The 20573-nt window shown below is 51.9% G+C and overlaps 1 protein-coding gene across 1 annotated transcript; it reads right to left on the bottom strand.

Moving 5' to 3' along the window:
* Positions 1-7690: 7690 nt before the first annotated feature.
* DISP2 (dispatched RND transporter family member 2) lies at positions 7691-20393 on the bottom strand (the record flags this gene model as incomplete). The annotated part of the gene is made up of 8 exons (XM_081156400.1): positions 20157-20393; positions 14293-14622; positions 13985-14014; positions 13709-13832; positions 13311-13426; positions 12994-13121; positions 12523-12620; positions 7691-10951 (listed from the first exon to the last, which is right to left on the bottom strand). The coding sequence occupies exons 1-8, from the start codon at positions 20333-20335 to the stop codon at positions 7691-7693; spliced, it is 4266 nt and encodes a 1421-aa protein (XP_081012526.1). The 5' UTR covers positions 20336-20393.
* Positions 20394-20573: the final 180 nt, after the last annotated feature.

The raw sequence follows: 20573 nt of genomic DNA, 5'->3' as shown, positions 1-20573 counted from the left end.
GTACGGAAAGTTTGAGCGAAGGCGCGAGCCTGAGTTTCCCTTCACTCGGTGATGGTGGAGTCCCTGGGTCTGGGCGGGGGAGGGGAGTGGTGCACTTTGCGGACCTGAACGGAGCTGTGAGCCACCGGCGTCACATTCCGCTTGGGACGCAAACGCAGTCAAGTTTAGAGTCCATGTCACAATCCTCTTTGTTTGGTCTGTGATGGTCAGGGACATTGCATGATGCTTGACTGCCAGGCTGCAAAGGGTTCAATGGGCATAAAACTACACGTTACAGGATCGAGAGTGGCAGATGAGGTTTGAAGACGGCCTGTGGGCTGAAATACCACAGGCACCAACCCGGGCATGTGCCCTGACCAGGAATCGAACCACGATCTCCTGGATCCTAGGTCCATGCTCAGCGGCTGAGCCACGCCTGGCCGGGCAGATTTTATCTTAAGAGTAATGGGAAGTTATTGAAGTATTAGAGCAGGAGAGTATTCTTCAAGTTATATTTTAAAAAGCTCATTCTGGGTACTCCAGAGAATGGATCGAAGGGGGCAAGAGTGGAACTAGGAAGGCACCGGGGAGGCTACTGTAATCAAGTGAGAGAAACGGTGGCTTGGCCATGGTGGTGGTGGTATTCATGGAAATGAAGAGACTGACTCGCAGAACTCAGTGCCAGATTGGCAGTGGGCAGGGAGTGGAGGATAAGGGAGGGGGAATCTTCAGGATGATTCCCTGGCTTGAATAACTAGGTGGACAGAGTCACTATTTTGTGTTGGGGGAGACCGAGCATTTAATTTTGAACATGGTAAACTTGAAATGCCTCTGAGACGTTCAAGTGTTTAAACTGTCAGGTAGGCAGTTGGAAATGTAGGCTTTGAGCCCAGAGGAGAGTCTAGGTTGGAGATACACTTTTGGGAGTTATGGGTCTAGGGATGCAATTAAACCCATGATATTGGATAAGATCACCAAGGGAAGAAGTGTACAGAGAGCCTTAGGGCCAAGGACAGGGACAGCAGCATTTAGAAGTTGCAATAAGAAGGTGCCAGCCAAGAAACACAATAAAGATGGGCCAGAAAGGTGAGAAGGAAACAAAAAAAAAAGGTGGTATCCTAGAAGCTAAGAAGGAAGGAGTGATAAACTGCTGAAGGAGTGAAGGAGGGAGTGGTAAACTATTGAAAAAAACTTAAAGGGTAAGCGAGATGAAAAATAAAAAGGATCCATTTAATTTAGCAACAAATAAGTTATTGAAGAGTATAGGATGAGAAATTCTGGTGAAGTGTGAGTGGAAGTCATGTTGGAGCAGGTTGAAGAGTACATGAGAGAGAGAAGCAGAGATGGCAGGTACAGACTTGGTTTGTGAATGGAGGAACAGGTGAGCAGTAACGAGGTGGATTGGGGGGCTGGTCTTGAAGGTGCAGATACTAGTTGCTACATGTGCTGTTGGGAATGAGCCAGCTGAGAGGAAGAAAAGGATGCTTTCGAGGGGAGAGATGAGCAAGGAGCAAAGTCACAGAGAAAGAGGGAAGAAAGGTGGGATCTAGAGCAGCATCTTCAAATTATTTTGTTCACATACCCCCACAAGACAATAAAACAAAAAACAATGTACCCTGTTACCTATTTTTAGTTGATGCCTAAATGTTTTCATAATTTTAAATATTTGTAAAGGACATATGCTTTCTACCTGTTATATATTATGTATGACCTTTATTCATTTCTAAAACTTTTTTCTTTTGGTATTTCATTTTGGATAATTTCTATTGCTATGTCTTCAAGTTCACTAATCACTTTCTGCAGTGTCTAAAGTATTTTTAATTCCATCCAGTGATTTTTTTTCATCTTGGACATTTTAGTTTTCATCTCTACAAGTTCAACTTGACTATTTTAAAAAATACCTTCCAAGTTTCTACTTAGCTATGTGAATATATGGGATACAGTTACAATAACTGTTTTGTTGGCTTTGTCAAATAATTCTCATATAAGTCTCAGTTCTGGGTTGGTGTCAATTGATTTTCCTCCTTACTATGGGTTATATTTTTCTGCTTCTTTGCATGACTGGTAATTTTTTATTAGGCCCCAGACATTGTGAATTTTATGTTTTTGGGTGCTGGTGATTTTTGTATTCCTGTAACTATTCTGAAGGTTTGTTCTGGGATGCAGTTACATTACTTAGAAACAGTTTGATCCCTTCAAGTCTTGCTTTTAATATTTATTAGGTGGGAAAAATCAGTGTTTAAACTAGGGAGTCCCCACTACTGAGCCAAGAACTTTTTGCAAATTCTAACCAATACTGCATAAATTATGAGGTTTCCCAGTCTGGCTAATGGGAATAGGCAATGTTCCAGCCCTGTGTAACTAGTGGCTACTGTTCCTTCTAATCATTTTGGGTGGTTCTTTCCTTGGTCTCAAGTAGTTTCCTCACATTTATATGATCAATGCTCTGTGGAATACTCAGGGGGGCCCTTTGCAGATCTCCAGAATTCTCTCTCTTTGTACCTTTCTTCTATCCACTATTCTGTCCTGAGCACTCTAGCTGTTTTGGTTGCCCCAAACCCTGAGCTGTCTCCTCATCTCCGGAAGTCTGCATGGCCCTGCCTGGGGTCTCCCTCTCTGCAGTGTATCCTGCTCTCTTAAGCAGTAAGCCGGGCAATTATAGGGCCCACTTCATTTGTTTCTTGTCCATTAGGGATCATTGACCTTTGTTGTTGAATATACAGTGTCATGAAAAGTGTTCCCCCCCCCCCCGCCCCATTTGGTTATTGTTTCAGGAAGGAGGGTAAATCTGGTCCTGCTACTCCATCTTGGCTAGAAGAGGAAGTGGTATATGTACTTTAAATATACTTCTGTTCAAACCATGAAGCTTCAGATTTAAATGACTCCACTTTTGGAAAATGTCCACCAAATATCCTATGTGCAAAGCCAGTCCTTTGTGTTAAACTCATCAGCCAAATCAAATTGACTTTCTATTATAAAACGTCTGATTTTAAAATTTTTTATTAAAATTTTTTGTTTTGTTTTTTAATTACATTTTTCAATTCAGGCAATTCAAATTAAATGGAGAAGGCACAGAACTGAGCTACTGGGTTGCCCCCTGTGAAACTTCTCATAGAAACTATCTAGGCTTTGCTCACTCAAGGACTTCCTCAAGCAGAGCATTCTCAAGGTGTCCTTTTGTTTTTTATACTGCAGAGCAAATTGCCAGAGTAGGATTCAAAAGGAAGGAGGGGGTTAACTGGGAAAGTGGAGATAGAGAAGAACTGACTGACCTAAGGCTCCTTCTTAGGCTGATCAATATAAAGAGAGGAAACATATGAAGGAGGAAGCTCTGGAAACTGATTCCCTAAAACTGTCTGTGTCCACCTACCTTTTAGAAAGTCTTCATGTCCCCGTGGGAATGCAAGCCCTAGGTTGAAGGCCTTTGGTGCAGTGTGTGAAGCCATTGATGGAACCATCTTTTGTTGTAATAGAAGGGATGGGAACAGAAGCAGGCAGGAGCAGGGGTAGGTAAGTTGGGGACTTGGTGCCTTGAAGGTGACTAAATTTCCAGTTTTCTTTATGAAGAGTGACTTGTCTACTGACAGTGGGGTTGTGGAAGCTGGAGATGGGCATCAGATATTTGAGGAAGGTAGAGAAAGTATGAAATGGTCATTACAAAGAATGGAAACTAGAAACTAGAATGGAAACTAGCTAGGCAGGGCTGAGGGTCTAGTGGAGGAGGTTGGTGGTCATGAATTCAGATCGACATCAGTCTGCCCAGCTGTGTAATTTTCTTTAGCAATACTAAAGCTCTTGTTTGATGTTTGGGAATTTGGTAAAATGCTGATCTTTCCCCTATATTGAAGGATACCATGAATAATCACACAGAAGCCTGATAATAATTATAAGTTTATCAAGGTCCTTCCAGGGCTCTTCAGTACAGGGTGGCTTTGGACTGCCAGCCATTTACATAGCACATGATGGCTTTCTTTTGTTCCTCATCTTCCCAGTGAATTGTGTTACAATTTCTTAAGTAAAAACACCTCCAGACCTTGAGTTACAGTCACACCTGTGAACAAGGGTGAGGGTAGAAAGGGTGAGGAATGTCTGTTTTTCCTATCCCCAAGCTAATGGGATCTTGACGCACAGCATGGGGTGCCAGAGAGCTTGTCATTGCCCATGTGTATTATCAAAGGCTGAGATAAGGCCACGATGGAAGAAAAGATCAGAAACTCTCTGGATAACAGGTGAAGGTTGTAAATCAATGTTTCCTCTTTCCTGATATCTCTCACCTGCCTCCCTGTCCGGTTGTGCACCGGGAGAAGAATGAAGAGTTGGAGGGGACTGAGGAAGTTTGGCTTGTCAATCTCTTATGATATGTCTCTTTCAGAATCAGGCTCAAGCTGGGATATTGACTAAATATCATGGTATGGGATAGGCCATGTGCCAATAAAATCTAAGATTCTGCCAGTCACATCAATCTCTGCCTATCTTCGTCATCAAAGCACCACAGCCATGGAAGGATGGGCTTTCCCATTGTAACAAACTATTCCAAGTTACATTTTAAAAACACAGCACACATACTCTGAGTGTGAGTTCAAGGATCTGTAGCACAAATAGGAGAAATACTCTCAAGTCCCAAGTGAGCGTTAATGTAGTTCTATTTTAAAGTGTCTTAGTGTTAAGAAACCATTTCTTGAATTTTCCAGAGCAAATGTGAATGCTTTGACTGGTTTTCCCTTGCCTCACAGTATGCTTCGAAGCCTCTCCCCACGTATGCAGGGTCACACACTCATTGTAACCACCCATAACAATAATTAAGTGAATAGATCTGCTAAAGTCAAAGGAAATTAAAAAATGCCTTAAATCCTGCTTTCCAAAATTGGGGCCCCGAGAGGCAGGCTGGATTACCTGCCGAAATAGGGTGCCTGCTGTTGGTTTGGGCCATTCTTGTTGCGAGGTGAAGTTTTTGATTGCCAGTGGGTTCTTCCAGTCCTTAGGGCCCAGAGGCATAAAGAACAAATCCAGTTGGCACCTCAGCTGTTCTGGCTCATCTGCCTTCCTATAGGGTTGTATGGCCATGGCCTGTAAGAATGAGACCCAGAAATCCCTGATAGGATCATCAGGTGTGCCCAAACTCCCAATGACGCCCCCACCCCATGCTTTAACATTTCAGTGGTTGTGTTCAGGCAGTTTTTGAAGCTCCAGTCCCAGACACCAACGTTTTCCTTTGTAAGAGACAAAAAAAGGGTGTGGAGGAGCAGGTTCTTTTGGTCCAGGTCCCTGCTGCCCTCCCACAACATGGGGCAAAAGAACCTTGGTGAGTTGCTGAGAAGCAGCTAAGATGCTGGACTCTCTTTTGCATCAAGGTCACACTTCTGCTAATGCTCAGAAGGAAGGGCTCACCTGTCCTCCCTCTAGAGGGCTGATTGTCCCAGGTGAGACCAGGGCGCTCTCAGCCTGATTGTGTAGTAACAGGACAGTCCATGGTGCAGAGAAGTCAGGACCCTGATGAGCAGCCCTAGGCCACAGAGGCTGAATTCTCCTTGAACATGGGGAAAGGTCCAAGCGGATCTCTGGGGGGACAGGTTGAAGTTATGTCCTAGTCACTATCCTCCCTTCCTAGTGTCAGGAGTCAGATGGGTTCGATTTACTTATCTTGCAAAGTATTCTGTCATTCCTGCCCACGGTCTTCTGTGTTTTCAACTCCTATGTCTCATTTGGGCTTCTGTCCTACTTTTCATGAGCTCCCATTGGGGTGGGAGGTGAGTCTCAACAATATACGAAAAACCAAAACACTCCTTGATTTATCTCCAGCTCTGCCACAGACTGTTCATGCCTAGAAAACTCCTTTCCTTTTGTGATACTCATCTGTAAAATGGCCTGAATCAAGGGTTTTCACACCACATTCTGTGAGGCCTTCAGGAGCTTGAGGGGTTCCCCAGGTACAGTAGAAAGGGAGGTTGAGCTGGCTCTGTATTCCCCCACCCAGCACCCAGCAGAGTAGCTGCTTTTTATCTGTTCTACATACTATGTTTCCATACAACAATTCTTTGAAGAAAGGGTCCTGAGGCTACAAAGTTTGCAAACTGCTGGAATGGATGATCATTAAGGTTCCTTCCAGTCTGAGATACTTAGGATTCTGAAGCCCAGCTCAAGTTGTTCTTCTTCCAGAAAGCCTTCCTGGTTACCCAGTCTTGGGTACTTGAGCTCCAGCAATACTGATGGTGACAGACATATGTCCCTCTGAGGCCCACTGATGCCTGCATGGATGTGTGAACTGTTTCCCCAGTTAGAGAGTGAGCTCCTTGAGGGAAGATGATTTTCCTTGCACGCCTCTGCCTCCTTGTAGTACCATATGCAGGGTAGGTATTCAGTAAACTTGCTGATACTCTAAGTGTCATGAGCTCTTACATGGGATAAAACCTTCCAGAGAGACTCACTGCCTTGGGGAGGAGGAATCAGCCTTTGGTCTGCTGATGGCCACCAGGAACACCTGTCCTTAGGAAGCCGGGGAACAGCTTCAGACCCATACAGTCCCAAAAAGGGCAGCCCTGAGTTCTTGCTCCACCTCTACTTTCCTCAGTGTCTCTCCTGGTGGGGGCTGTCCATATACTGTGGCCATGGAAGAGGCATGCCCCGGACTCTGAACTTGGGGACCAGATTAGCCAGGATACCTGATGGCCAGCAGGCATCTCAGCTGGATTTGGAGGGATGCACAGGGATGGTGGGAGGAACTCCAGGCTTGCTCAGAATATCTCTCTCTGGAGATGGAGGCCTGAAGGGGGAGGGAGGGGAGTTTACTCAGAGACATCTGAGAAGGCAATCATAGGAGGGTGCTAGAGGTAAAAGATCAGGACAGCCACAGACCAATGTTTGTGGCCAGGTGGCCAGGAGGAGAGTGGGAGCTGTAGTGGTGGAGTGAGTGTGGAAACCTGCTGTGCCATTTATTAGCTATGTGACTTCGGGTAAATCACTTACCTTTACTTAGTTTCAATGTCTTTACCTATAAATTGGGGGCAAAAGAACCAACTTCAGGGTACCCCACAGTGAAGTGAGATTCCAAGGATACAAGTCTAGAAGTGTTCTGTAAACTAAAAGATGCAGGGACAGAAAATATTCTGACTGTTAATAGGGGAGTCCACTCTTCCCTGCCACGGCAGCTGCCTATGAAGGACCAGGCTGCAATGTAATAGGGATACTCAGAGGCTGATCAGCCCTCTTCTCCTGCTCCTGCCTTCTCAGCCTGGCCTTGATGAATTTCCGGTCAGACTGGGGTGTGTGTGGGGGGTAGGGCAGCTCAGGGCAGAGGCCACAGCCCAATTCTGGCACAGAGAAGCGCCTCAAAGAGAAGGAAGTATCCTGGTAAAGAGCCCCTGAAAGATATGAGGCCCAGGAGGCTGCCGAGGTTCCCCAGGACTCTTGCTTGGTGAGATTCCCTGGAGTGGGTCCTGGTTGGCACTGTGGGGGCTCAGGAGTCCTCAGCAGGTCACAAGGAGAGCTTGGCATTTCTCTCCAAAGATTCTCCCCACTGAATCCTCCAGATGGGGGGTGTAAGTAGCAGCCCCGACCAAGGCTGGAATATCTGGCAGGGTTTAAAGTCCACAGCTGAAGGGTGAGATCTCTCCATGCTGACATGGGGAAACACCACCAGGCTCCAGCTTGATGCTGTCCCTGCCCTGTCCTCCCTGACAGGCTCTGCACCTGGCCCAGCTTCCCCCAGCCTCCCTCAACTACTGTAGCCTGAAGTATGGGTGCTGGGCCTGCGCAGCCAAACATCTGGCAGATCTGGTTGGCTGTTGGGCAGCACCACAGGGCTGCCATCCCCTGGTCCCCCACGGCCCTTCCAGGATGAGGTGCTCTGGTGGGAGGCAGGCTGTGATGGATCATACACAGTCTCCTTCAGCGCCAGCCACAGGGTGTCCCGCTTCCTGTTCAGCTGGCCTCGCTCAGGTACTGATTGCTCAGTTTCATCCAGGTCCTCTGGGGAGGCACCCATGGAATCTGGTACATGGGCATTGGGTTCAGAGGTGCTTAGGCAGGTCTCATCCGAGACGCTGAGCCCCTCCAGGGTGCTGGCTGAGGAGCAGAGGCAATCAGGTGGCACTGCAGCCTTGGGCTTGGAGGCGTGGGCTGGAGCTTCTGCTGAGGCCTGCACGGGCTCAGCCTTCTGCCCTTGGGAGTCCTGCCTGGCCTGGGTTTTGGGGCTGGTGCCAGCCTGCTTATAAGGGGAGGAGGTCTGCAGGGCTGGGCACTGGCTGAAGACTGCCTGGTGGTCCAGGAGCAGGTCCCTTGGTGAGGCAGGGGCTGGTGGGGGCCGGGAGCAGTAGGGGCCATCATGAAGCTGTATATCCTCAGAGAGCACTGAGGGCCGGTGAGATAGTTTGCTGGTGGCTGTGCTGGTGTCAAAGCTGGGGCTCCGGCGCCGTGCCAGGGGCTGTAGCTCATACTGCTCCGAGTAGGACCCAGGCGGCCCTCCTCCTGGCCCTGGTCGTGGGCGGCCTGCCTTTTCCCCACTTGGCTCCCCAGTTCCAGCATCCCATGGCAGGTGGGCACAGGGCCAGAGGATCTGCCCACAGTTCTTCTCTGGTCCAAAAAAACAGCAGAGAGATTGGAAGAAGAAGCTGGCAAAGCCGCAGCTGACACACTTTACCATCATGAGGACAATGCCCAGCTTGCGAAAGAGCAACACCGTGGCAGGCAGCATGAGCACACCAGCTGCAAACAGGGCTGCAGCCCCCATGGCCGTGGCGCGGCTGGTCTGGCGCAGTGAGAAGGCTACACGGCTTAGGCGGTCTGGGTGTGGGCATAGGTGATAGGAGATGCAGTAGTTGACAGTGAAGTCTACCGAGAGGCCCACAGATGCAGAGAGGAAGAGTGTCTCGGCAGTGTTAAGCTGCCACTCGAGTAGAACCAGGAGCCCCACGGTGAGCAGGACCGTGCCTGCTATAGCTGCCACGGAGAACAGGCTAAGTGGAACGTTCCAGGTGCCAAGCAGCAGTGTGGCAAAGGCCAGCGCCAGAGCCAGGCCCAGCACCACAGCAGGCTCGGTGCTCAGGCTGTGTTGCAGGCTGTACAGCTCCAGACGGCTGGTGAACCAACCCTGGCGGAGGCCCGGAGGTGCCCTGCCCAGCTCTGCTGCCAGCCAGTGGCTGACCTCAGTGTAGAAGTGGTGGGCCTGGCTGTAGTCTGGACTATACTGGAAGTTGGTCTGGAACTGTAGGACCAGGGCAGTCAGGCTGCCCTGGGTATTGAAGCGAGGCCCCAGGTCACGGGTGCTATCTGGGCCTTGCTCCAGAGCCATCATCTTGAGGCAGTGCAGGAAAAGCTGGGGTGCCCAGGGGAAGCCTGAGTGGCTACAGCAGAGGCCAGGTCCCAGGCGGGCACAACCGGGGCTCTCCATCCAGTGCTGGAGGGCCTCCACGAAGCACAGTGTGGGCCAGCCCTCCGGTTGGGCTCCAAAGAAACTCTGATTCCGAGCTCTGTAGCAGAGTGCCAGCAGCCAGCGCTGGGCCTCGGGACTGCTGGCCGAGAAGGCAGGGTCACTAACCAGTGAGCTGTTGCTGCGAGGGTCCAGGGGGTCCCCAGTGTCTACAGGCAGGATGCCCCACACCAAAATCACGGGCATGTGGCCGCCCTCGCCCTCAGGCAGCCGCTCGAACTGGAACTGCTGGCGGTACTCAGCGTCGAAGCGCTCGAAGGGGTGGCTGGGCCGGAAGACCTGGCCGCGCGGGGGCAGCAGGGTGGGCAGCCGCAGGCGGGGGCTGACGCCCGCGATGTAGGCGCCCCCTGCCGCCAGCGCCGAGAACCAGCAGATCCAGATATAGCGGAACTTGATGACGCCGCAGGGCAGGAGGCGCTGGAACAGCAGGCGCGAGGTGCCGGTGACCGCCCTCCGGAGGCCGCGGAGCCGCCTGTGCAGCGCCAGCGCCAGCCGCCGGGGCGCGCTGCCGGCCCACGGGCCTCGCGCCCGGGCGGCACAGCTGCGAGCCAGGTAGCGCTCGTGGAGCACGGCCGAGGAGGGCAGCCAGGCGAGCGTGAGCGCCAGGTGCGCCAGCACAGCCGTGCCCATGTAGAGGGCGAAGCAGCGCACAGCCGGCAGGCGGCTCAGGTAGCTGGCATAGAAGGCCGCGCTGGTGGTGAGGCCGGAGACCAGCAGCAGGTAGCCGAAGTGGTGCATGGTGCGGCCCACGCGCTGCACCAGCCCGCCAGAGGGCAGCTGGCTCTTGCTGAGGCGCCAGAGGTCAAAGAAGACGAGGGTGTGATTAGTGCAGACGCTGCTGAGCAGGACGAGGGCCGCCAGATTGACGAAAGGGAAGTAGGCCATGCGGAAGGCCACTCGGTAAAGAAAGAAGGCCATCAGTAGGGAGCCCAGCACCCCTAGCAGAACCATGAACGTAAGGAAGAAGGAGCGCAGATAGAGAGCGATGCTGAGGAAGATGGCAGCCAGGGCCAGCAAGGGGTACACCGTATCCTGAGCTAGGTAGTACCTGAGCAGCTCCTGCTTGAGGCCCAGATCCATGCCAGTGATGGATGTGTAATTGTCAGAGAGCCCCCAGGGGGTGGCTAGGCGGTCCAGGTAGATGCCCATCATGGAGGCACCCTTTGGGGTGGGCAGGAAGAGCAGACTGTACTTGAGGGAGGGCACCTGGTAGTCAGCAGTCTGGGGACTCAGAAAGTCCCTGTCCAGCAGAAAGTGCAGAAGTTGGTAGACAGCACTGCTCCGGGAGCACTTGGTGGGAACCTGGGCACAGCGTGGGGGCTTGTCCTGCCCAGGTCCCAGACAAGAGGGCACCAGGGCACCACGGTGGTAGTAGAGGGCACAGGTCCGAAGCAGGGCCAGTATGCGGACTGTGTCTGCTTGAGTAGTGTCCAGGCAGGAGGAGCGGTTGGAGAGCACGGCCACATAGTTGCCCAGGGACCAGCTGGGGCAGCACTTGTTGGCGGTTATACGGTGGCACAGAGCCCCAAAGCGGGTATGGGAACGAATCTGTAGGGCAGACAGCAGGAGAGAGCTCAAGGGCAGTGCAGGGGCCCAGGTTTCCCTAGCCCTGTCCAAGGCCCTCTCATCTTCTTTCAGACTGCAGGGCAGAGGCAGCGATGTATCTTGACAGCCCAGCAGAACTGGCTTGTCTCAGAGCTGCCTTTGGCCCCTGGCCCAGGTGTCAGCAGTCACATCTTGACTCCATCTAAGTGGAGCCTCAGGGATGCTGCTGAGGCCCCAGCCTGAGAGGTCCTGCCCTAATGGCCCCTGCAGGTCACACACCTCAACTCTATACTGCCTGAGCCAGGAGTAGGAGTGGAAGTGGCAGTCACAGATGGAACAGGGCTGCGGTCCAGAGAACTGGAAGCAAATGGTGAGAAACGCGGAGGCCAAAACATTCCAGGATCAAGGTCACTACCAAACCCTACCCGCCTCCCTCTGTCTGCTGGTCTGCTTAAACCCTGTTAGGCACAGGTCTGTTTCTTTTTCAGACCTCATGCCTCCTTTTCTCTCCCACGTGCTGTTGACATCACAATAGGTGGTATAGTTACAGAGAGTGCCTGTCTGGGAACCAGAGCCACCAACTGGGTGTATGGCCTTGGATCTGAGATGATGGCGACAATAGTAACATTTATTGAGAGATTACTCTTGCCAGTAATTACATTATAGTTTTACAAATTCTATCTTAATTGTCACAACATCCGTATGAGGAAAGTACCGTTCTTATCCCCACTTTATACACACAAAGACTGAGGCACTGAGAGGTTAAGAAAGGTGCCTGAAGTCACACAACTTGCGGGACGGCACCTGGTAGTCAGCAGTCTGAATTCAGCTAGGAAGTATTAGAGCTGGCCTTGAAATCAGGCATCTGACTCCAGAGTACATGTTCTTAACCTCTCAGTGCTTCAGTCTTTGTGCATACAAAGGGGGGATAAGAACGGTACTTTCCTCATAGGGATGTTGTGAGAGAGATACATTGACTGGCTGCCTCCCGCAGGAGCCCTGACCAGGGGTGGGGATTGAACCTGCAACCCAGATATGTGCCATTGACTGGGAATCGAACCTTCAACCCTCTGGTGCGAAGGCCAATGCTCCAACCACTGAGCCACGCTGGCCAGGACCAGAGCACATGTTCTTAACCAGTGTTTCTTTGTACTTTGGATATCCTTGTATGAAGTGGGCGTCTTGGGCTACTTAGTGGTATTTTTAGCAGCAAACCTTTCTGCAGATGTTATGGTGTGTGGTTATCTAGTTAGCATGATTACATTGGCACTGCTTGGATTGATGGGGCCTGGGGGCCTTGGGTCAGGGCCTCCTTAACAGTTCTTGAGGCTCCTTTTTAGGACCTTTAGGAAATCCCCAGGCTCCTCATGGTCTGTTTTCCAACACTTGTGTTTTGGCTCTTCTGAAAACAGCTGACTCTTCTTTCCCCACCCCAACCTGGAGCCTCTCAACAGCATTGGAATAATTTTCTAAGCAGAGAATGCTCTTCCCCAGTCCACCCTAGCAGTCCTGGCTCAGCAGTATTTCCTTGGGATCAGGTTCTTGGTGTCCTGGTACCTCCCCAGTCAGCTCACCTGGTCCTGTTCCATGCGACACATGGAATGGATGGCATGTAGGTTCCACAGGCTGCCCTCTGAGGTGGACATGAACACCAGCTGTGCATAGCTCTTCTCTGCAACATACCCCCCAGAGCTCAGCCCTTTGGCCCCAGGTCCTGGGCCCACCAAAGGAAAGATTCTTACCCAGGGCCATATGAGGTTCAGATTCTCAGGAAGCTGAAACCTGTCCCTGGTTGCCTCATCCAGGGCCTGCATTCCAGCTCCTGTCCCCCCACCCCCACCCCGCCTTGACCCTATCTGGCTGGATCACCTGAGATCTGCCTAATCTTCCCAGATGTACGTAATCCAACTTCCTTGGCTTGAATGTGGCCAGCTGGCTTCCTTCCCTTTCTATCTGCCTAAATTTGTTCTTTTGTGCCCTTCTGTTCTAGTAGGTGGGGGTGGGGACCACCATTAAAGCCAGGATCTGGCCAAGCTGAAGCTTACCAGGGGGGCCACAGAAGAAGTTCTCCTGCCCTCTCTCCTCCAGGGGCTCCACCATCCTCCGGGGCCGGACCATGCCCTCCTGGGCAGTACTCCAGGGTGTGGGGCTCAGAGTGGTGTGGGGGTTTGAGCTGAGGTATACAGAAAACCAGTGCCAGGCACCATCAAGGAGTGGGGTGTTCAGAAGAGGCCAGATGCTACTCCCCAGCAAGCTCCTCTAACTTGCTCTTGAGGAGGTCATCTGGTGGCTTCTACCTAGAGACCTCATTTCCCCCCCCCCCCATTCCCCTCAATGGTGTGGAAAGATGGGAACCCATTACCTGTTCAGCTCAAGGTCTGGGGAAAGGGAAAGAAGCTTCCTGGGGCCTGTGAGGGACTGCAGTGCTCTCCAGACCTCTAGCTTGCGACCAATGTCTGTGTCCCGAGGCTCAAAACCCTGTGGGGAGGAGGGCCAAGAAGATAGGCAAGCAGGAGGAGGGATTTTCCATATGGTTCTTCTCAGCTCTGCCCCTTTGCATCCCTGGAGCAGGGAAGGCCAGCCTTCCTGCTTGGATTGTTGAATGGGAGTATCACCTCTATAGCATTTTTCCAGCTCTCTATGTAGGCTGAGAGCCCACCATTGCCACCCCGCCCTCAGCTGGGCCACTCCAACTTGTTGCCCCAGACTGAGCTGAGGTGGCCAGGCCTGGGGACTGCCTCCCTTCCCTTGGTCCCTTACCAGCAAGGGCTTGGAGAAGTCAGGCAGGTGGCCCCCCAAGAGTCCAGCCAGGGTGCAAAGAAGGATGACAGCTAGACACAGCAGCAGCACTGCCACTGGCCACTCAGCAATCAGCTGGGAATAGCTGGAAAGAGGAAGAGAACCCACATAAACTGGTGTTGGGTGTGGTAGCAGGGCCTGGGTGAGCTTTGGAGCAACCAAGAAGGGGTGGTAGAGCTATATTGGGCACGGCCTGGTCACCCTAGGGGTCAAGAGAAGGCCAAGGCCTAGGCCTACCTCTTGGGCATCCGGAAGGCCTGTTCTTGCCTGTGGAATAGAAGAAAAGACACATGCTTGCCAGAGTCGTTTTATATGGTAGGAGGTAGGGGTAGGGGGATAGAGGAAGATGGTATTAACCCTTTTAGGCTTTCCCACACCACAGCTACAGCCCTTACTTCCTCCTCTATCCAGGCTGCCTCCTTCATCAGAGGCAGGGGACATCCTGGACTGCCTTGATGATGTTGTCCAGAGCTTGGGGTTGTCCCCACATTTTAGCCCTGCCCTACCTTCCGATGGCAGCTGGCAGGCTGCTGGACCTCTCTTACCTGACACTGATCACATGGTGCTGCACAGATGGTGGCTTCCAGGCCCCATCATGCTGTGAGGGGGCTGGGGAAGGGCTGAGGCCAGAGCCATGGGAGCACAGAGCTGCCCGGTCCCCCAGCCCTGGCAGGGAACTGCCCCCCCGGTATTCCTTTGGTGCCCGTGTATAAGTGAAGTGGGCAGGGGCCAAAGGGCTGGAAGGGCCCACAGGCTGGAGGGTAGAAGTTGCTGGTGGAGGTCCTGAAGAACTGGAAGGGTCCTCAAGGGGACAGCTGTGGAGGGAGCAGCTCCTTTCTGGGCTTGCCTCAGGGGCCACAGCCTTGCTCTGGGACCTGGGGAGAAAAGAGGCAGGGAAGATCGGGTGAGGCACATTGGTGAAATTTTTCTATTACCAGTCCTGGAGGAGAGGCAAGGAGGGTGAGGACTATGAATCTATATTCCCAACCTACCTCTTGGGGTCCATTGCCTTGTTCACTCATCTGTCCATGCACTCAAAAAACAACACATTAGTGTCAGCCTGCTACACACTAGAACTGTGCTAGACAATGAACGTGTTTTCACATGATGAGTTAATGCACTCCTTACAAAAACCTACAGGGGAAGTACTTTCCTTGTTTATAGATTTGAAAACTGAGGTTCTTTGAGATGTGAAGAGCTGGGCCTTGAACCCAGTTCTGACTTACAGTCCTGTGCTCTTTCTGCTAGTCATCAGTTCATCCTCTTGTTAGATATTTATTGAGCACCTGCTGCACTCTTGTCCCCACAGGTAATTGCTCCTCTCCCAGGTAATTGCATGGCTCACACTCTCTCTTTATTCTGTTCTCAGTTCAACTATTACCTTTTGGAGAAGCCTTCCATGATTACCCTTGCTAAATAATTGCCCTCCAGTTCTTCATCCCCCTACCTGCTTTATATTTCTCAGAGCATTTGCCACAACTGGACATGATATGATATAGCTGTCATATTTATTGCCTGTCTCTCATATGGAATGCGAGCTCTGGGAGAGCCGGGGCCTGACACATTTGTTCATCTCTCTATCCGCAGTGCCTTGAACAGTGCCTTGCACACAGAAGGTGCCCAGGGAATGTTTGTTGAATGAATACCGAGTTCAGACAGGCTGCTAATAGTGGTGCTAGGATAAAGAAGGCCCAGTCCTTGTCCTCTAGGCACTCATAGCGGGTGGGAGATGTGGACAGTCTAACATGTTGAGTGCTGTGAGAGAAGTCACAGAGGGCTGAAGGAGCCCAGAGGAGGGCCCGAACTTCACAGGGCTGGGCATAGTCAGGGAAAGTTTGGCCGAGGCAGCTGCTGCCTTTCCACCACCAACCTTGGGCCATGGGCCATAAAGTTTGTTTGCAAGGGTGTACACAATTGGGAGATGGAGTTGGGACTCCCAAGGAACTTGCCAAGGAGAAGTCAGAAATAGATTCCTCTTCCAAAATTACTAATGAGGGCAACACTGTCTAGGGACTCAGCCCCACTCCTTGGGTGTGGGGGTAGATGGAGTCCCACCCCAGTGACAGAATTGCCAGATAGGACATGAGAAGATGGCCACAGAACAGAGTGGGGGGTTCCCCAGGGGTTCTGGGCTTGTTAGGTAGCCTTGGCAGAGCCCTGTCTTTTTCCCTCCATCTCCCTGGATCACGTGGCCTGCCAGAGCTTGCATAGCTCCCACGGGAGAGCCAGGTGTATGCCGAACCAACACTGGCTCCCAGCCCTGCCTGCTGTACTGATGAAGAGGCTCTGGGCCAGAGTCCCGATCCAACTGGACATTGCTCACAGAGGCTGGGTTCTGCCCAGAGACCAACTGGAGAGACTGCAAAGAATAGGCAAGTTCCTCCCCTTCCTCCCAGAAGGCTGGCTGGCTGGCATAGCAGTCTGGGTAGAGTGACCCTTGTGCTGAGAAGGGGGGGGCAGTGGAAGTGTACTCCTGGCTCCATCATCCTTTAGCCCTGGTACCTTGGGAAAGACACATGATTCTTGGAGCCCTGGCATCCATGTCTGTTGGGTGAGGGTATAACCATAACGACCCCTCCCGGGTTTGGTATTAACAGATACAACATATGTGAGGTGCCTGACATGGAGCCTGGCATGTGGAAGACACATTTGCTTTCCTGCCCCTTCTCACACTCAGTACTGCAGGGAGCATGTAGTTTAAGAATATTTATATTTACAGTTTGACCTCTTTAGTACCTCAGATAATATATCTCTATATGAGAACTCCTCACACCTTAAGTATCTCACTACATACATAATTATAAAGACTACTTTTTGTTATCCAAAAGTTGCATCAGAATTTGATCCCACAATTTAAATCACTGCTACTTTAAAAAAATTTTTTTTTTATTTTTTACTAACAACCTTTAGAAAAGTAGGGATTTGACCAATGTTGTGCTAAAGCAAGACCTCAGATGACCCCATAAAATTAATGACATAGCAACAACTGTCCTGGCAGTTAAAAGACCTTATGGGCCCATCTCCATGGACAAAAGGAAGCTGGATAAATGGCCTGGGTTTATGTGTCTAAGTGTGGATATCTACCTCTTTACGATTTTTATCCTGCAGGTGTTTTTTGAGCACCTACCACATGCTGGGCACGGTGCTTGGTCTGGGTTGGATCCTGAGGCATGAAGATGACCCTTTAGTCTTGGTCTCCCTTTTTAGAGCAGGGCCTGCCTTCCAGAGGTCAGGAGGGTGGGGCAACCAGGGCGCCTGTTCCAACTTCCCATGGCCTTAAAGCACTCACTGAGCACTGGACCTGTCCTAGGAGCCAGGCTCCCACTTGGAGTGTCAGTTTCTTTTTCACTAAGGGAAGCCAGCACTCCAGGGGGTGTTGGAGGAGAACATGAGCACTCTCCCTTAACCAGTCTACCAAACCTCATAAGCCCAACCCCTTCATTCCATTGCTTCTATTTAATGGGGATTCCAGTGTCCACCACTTATTTGTTTCTAATGAGGTCTTCCTGGCTCCAGCCCCTTTCTTTTAACCCCTTCTTTCCCTCTCCAGGGACCTAGGATCAGCTGTTCCCAAATCTCAACCTTTTTGACTGTGCCCATTGTCATATGATAAAAATTTTTTAAATAGATTTTTAAAAAATCCTCACCTGAGGATATTTTTTTCATTGATTTTTAGAGAGAGTGGAAGGGAGGGAGAGAGGAAGAGAGAGAAACATCGACGTGAGAGAGACACATGGATTGGTTGCTTCCCACATGAACCATGACTGGGGCTGGGGCTCAAATGTGCAATGGAGATAAGCACCCTTGACTAGGAATAGAAACTGAGATCCTTTGGTCCACAGGCCAACGCTGTAACCACTAAACCAAACCAGCAGGGCTAAATTGAATTTTTAGAGAGAGAGGAAGGGAGAGGGAAACAGAGAGAAACATTGATGTGAGAGCAAAACACTCATCAATTGGCTGCCTCCTGCACTCCCTCTATGGGGGATTGAGCCAGAAACCTGTGCATGTGCCCTGACCTGGAATCGAACTGGCAACCTTCAGTGCACAGGATGACACCCAACCAACTGAACCACACCAACCAGGGCAATATGGTAGAATTTGAAACCTCCACATTCTGACTGCTTTAGGACTGATCCTTTATCTCAACTCTTTCAAGAACAGCCAAACTCTACTCAGAATAAGAGCTTTCTCCTGCCAGCCCCTGCTGCCCTCTGTTCTCAGGAGATCTAGTAATAATATGACTTAAGTACTCCAGGCCTTGTCTCCCCAGGGGGCTTTTATTCTCACCCTCTCAGTTCCATGGCTCTGACTAGGATGAGCTATTTCCTGGGCTGCCTGCCTGGGCTCGCTGGCCTATAAGCCAAGTAACTGAGGTAGGCGGGCAGGGGGATGGAAGGTAGTGACGCAGGCCTCCTTAAGAGGCCAAAGTCACAGCAGTCAGGGCCTGACGGGGCTCCAGACACAGAAGTTCCACTTGGGAGCCTCATAAGGGGCAATGCACATGTGCATTGACCTTGCTCCCAAGCTCACAGACACATAGCCATATGGACATCCATGTGATCCTGCAGAGTGCCCAGGATAGATGGGGAAGCAGCTCACGTCACTAGGAAAATAAAAAGGTAATTTTTAAAAATACAAAGAATGAAATATTTCACCCAGCTGGGTGTGGCTCAGCAGTTGAACATCGACCTAGGATCTAGGAGATCGTGGTTCAATCACCGGTCAGGGCACATGCCTGGGTTGTGGGCTCAATCCCCAGTCAGGGGTGTGCAGGAGGCAGCCAATCACTGATGACTCTCATCATTGATGTTTCAACTCTCTCTCCCTCTCCCTTCTTCTCTCTCAGATCAATAAAGATATATTAAAAAAAAAAAAATTTAAAAAAGGATGAAGTATTTCAAATTGCTCTGTAGTCAATGCATTAGTAAAGGACAGTGTGTGTGTGTGTGTGTGTGTGTGTGTGTGTGTGTGTGTCCGTGTCCATGTGTGCATGTGCACGCCATCATATTCACTGTGTATCTATCCTCAGAGTTCTATGTAGCTCATCAGGAGCATAGTTGTGTTTCTTGAATTGCACTTTGTCTGATTGGTATCCAGGGTCTCTGGGGATGTGCAGAGAGGGGCCAGAGGTCCCAGGGAGTTGTTGGAGGAGAGCAATTAGTTCATGTGCCCAAGAATGACCCTCACGTGCAGGGGAAGTGAGCAGGCCAAACAGGGCTGATCCTTGGCAAAATATCCAAGGCACCAAATGACTTTCCAGCCCCTTCTAGGGAGGCTCCTGACCCCAGACCCCTGCTCTGCCCTGTCACTGCCCTGCCCTGTCCACCCCTGGCTCTTTGGTCAGGCCATAATCCCAAGTAGACCTTGGTCCAGGGAACACATCCATCCTGTGTCACATCCCTTTGAATAAATCTCTGTGCCTTTCAGATGGAAAGGTGGCTATATCTGTCCAAGCTGATGTGTTAACAATAGAGGGATGAAAACATTCTTTTTCACTTGTGGGGTCTCCTCTTGCTCTGAGGTACAGAATGTACATTTTAATTGGAGCAGTCTAGAGACCATGTGTCCACCTCTGCTTTGTGCCTCCAAAGAATGCCTCTTATTTCAGTCCAGGCAGGACAGAAAGGCAGTGTCATGTCAGGAGAGGGATTCTGGAGACGGCAGGGCACAGAAACTGTGCCATATTGCTACCTGGCTGGGCTGTTTCCTCCCACATATGATGGAGGAAGAGAGAGGAGAGGCACCAAGACCTGGGCCCTCAGCCAAAAGGTGTTCCTCTGGTCCTGCCAGCTTGGGGCTCCTTCAGGGCCTGAGCCTCTGAGCCTGCCCACCTTAGTGCCTCCAGCGAGTGCAGGTAGCTGCCACATGCGGGGACTCTGGCCCACACGTGCGCAGCCGGCCATGCAGGGCAGTCTCCTGACGGTGATGGACAAAGACAGTCCCTGGCGTGGCCGCCGAGTGTCTGCCCTCCCCAGGACACCCACCTTGGTGAGCCCCCCATCCATGGTACACGCACACTCTCCCGCACACTGACATGCTGCCACCCGGACTGAGGCAGCCCGCGGGCGTGAGGCTTACAGAGAAGGCGCGGGGGCAGGGCCTGGAGGGAGTGGCTCGGGGCCGGGGAGGGAAGCCCCGGCCTTGGAGGTAAGGTAGGAATGGTGGGTGGGGCAGGTTCCCGGGGCGCTGAGGGCGGCGGGGGCCGACAGTAGGGGGTATCAGGCAGAGAGAGAATGGACTTGGCGGAATGAGGGCGTGGCCAGGGGGCCGGGAGCGTGGAGGCGCCAGGTGGGGCTCCGAGAGGGGCTGGGGAATGAATGGGGCGATGTATGGCGGCTCCTGAGGATACCTGGGGTGGGGGTGCTGGAAGGTCTGTGAGTTGGATCTGTGGAGTGGTCCGCCCTACCTGTCCGGGGAGCTGCCATCTGGGGCCAAAGGCTCCCCTTCTTGCCTTTGCTCCTCTTCCGGACCCGGGCCGGGAGCCGGACCGCTCCCGCCGCTGCAGCTGCCTCGGTCCATGCCCGTGGGCGGTGCCGCTGTCCGGGCGCTGGTGCTGAAGCAGTCGTGGGGCCGGCTCTGGCGCATGCGTAGGCGCCGGGCTTGCGGATCGCTGGGCGGGGCCGACCAGGAGCCCAGCCAATGGGCGCGGCACTGGGGGGCGGAGACAGAGGCTGCCTGCGGCGCCGCTGCCCCGAGCTGCACGCTCCCAGTCCTTTAGGACCCCGGGGCTGGCGGTGTGGGTCCCTCTGACCAGGCCCAGTCCGAGAGCTGCTGTTAGGAGTCTGGCTTTCTGGCTGTAGTCTGCACATCGGCTTCTCCTGAG

Source organism: Miniopterus schreibersii (assembly GCF_964146895.1).
Source record: "Miniopterus schreibersii genome assembly, chromosome: 1".
NCBI classification, from domain to species: domain Eukaryota; kingdom Metazoa; phylum Chordata; class Mammalia; order Chiroptera; family Miniopteridae; genus Miniopterus; species Miniopterus schreibersii.
Note: the sequence above shows the minus strand (reverse complement) of the source record. Positions and strands in the feature narration are given on the sequence as shown.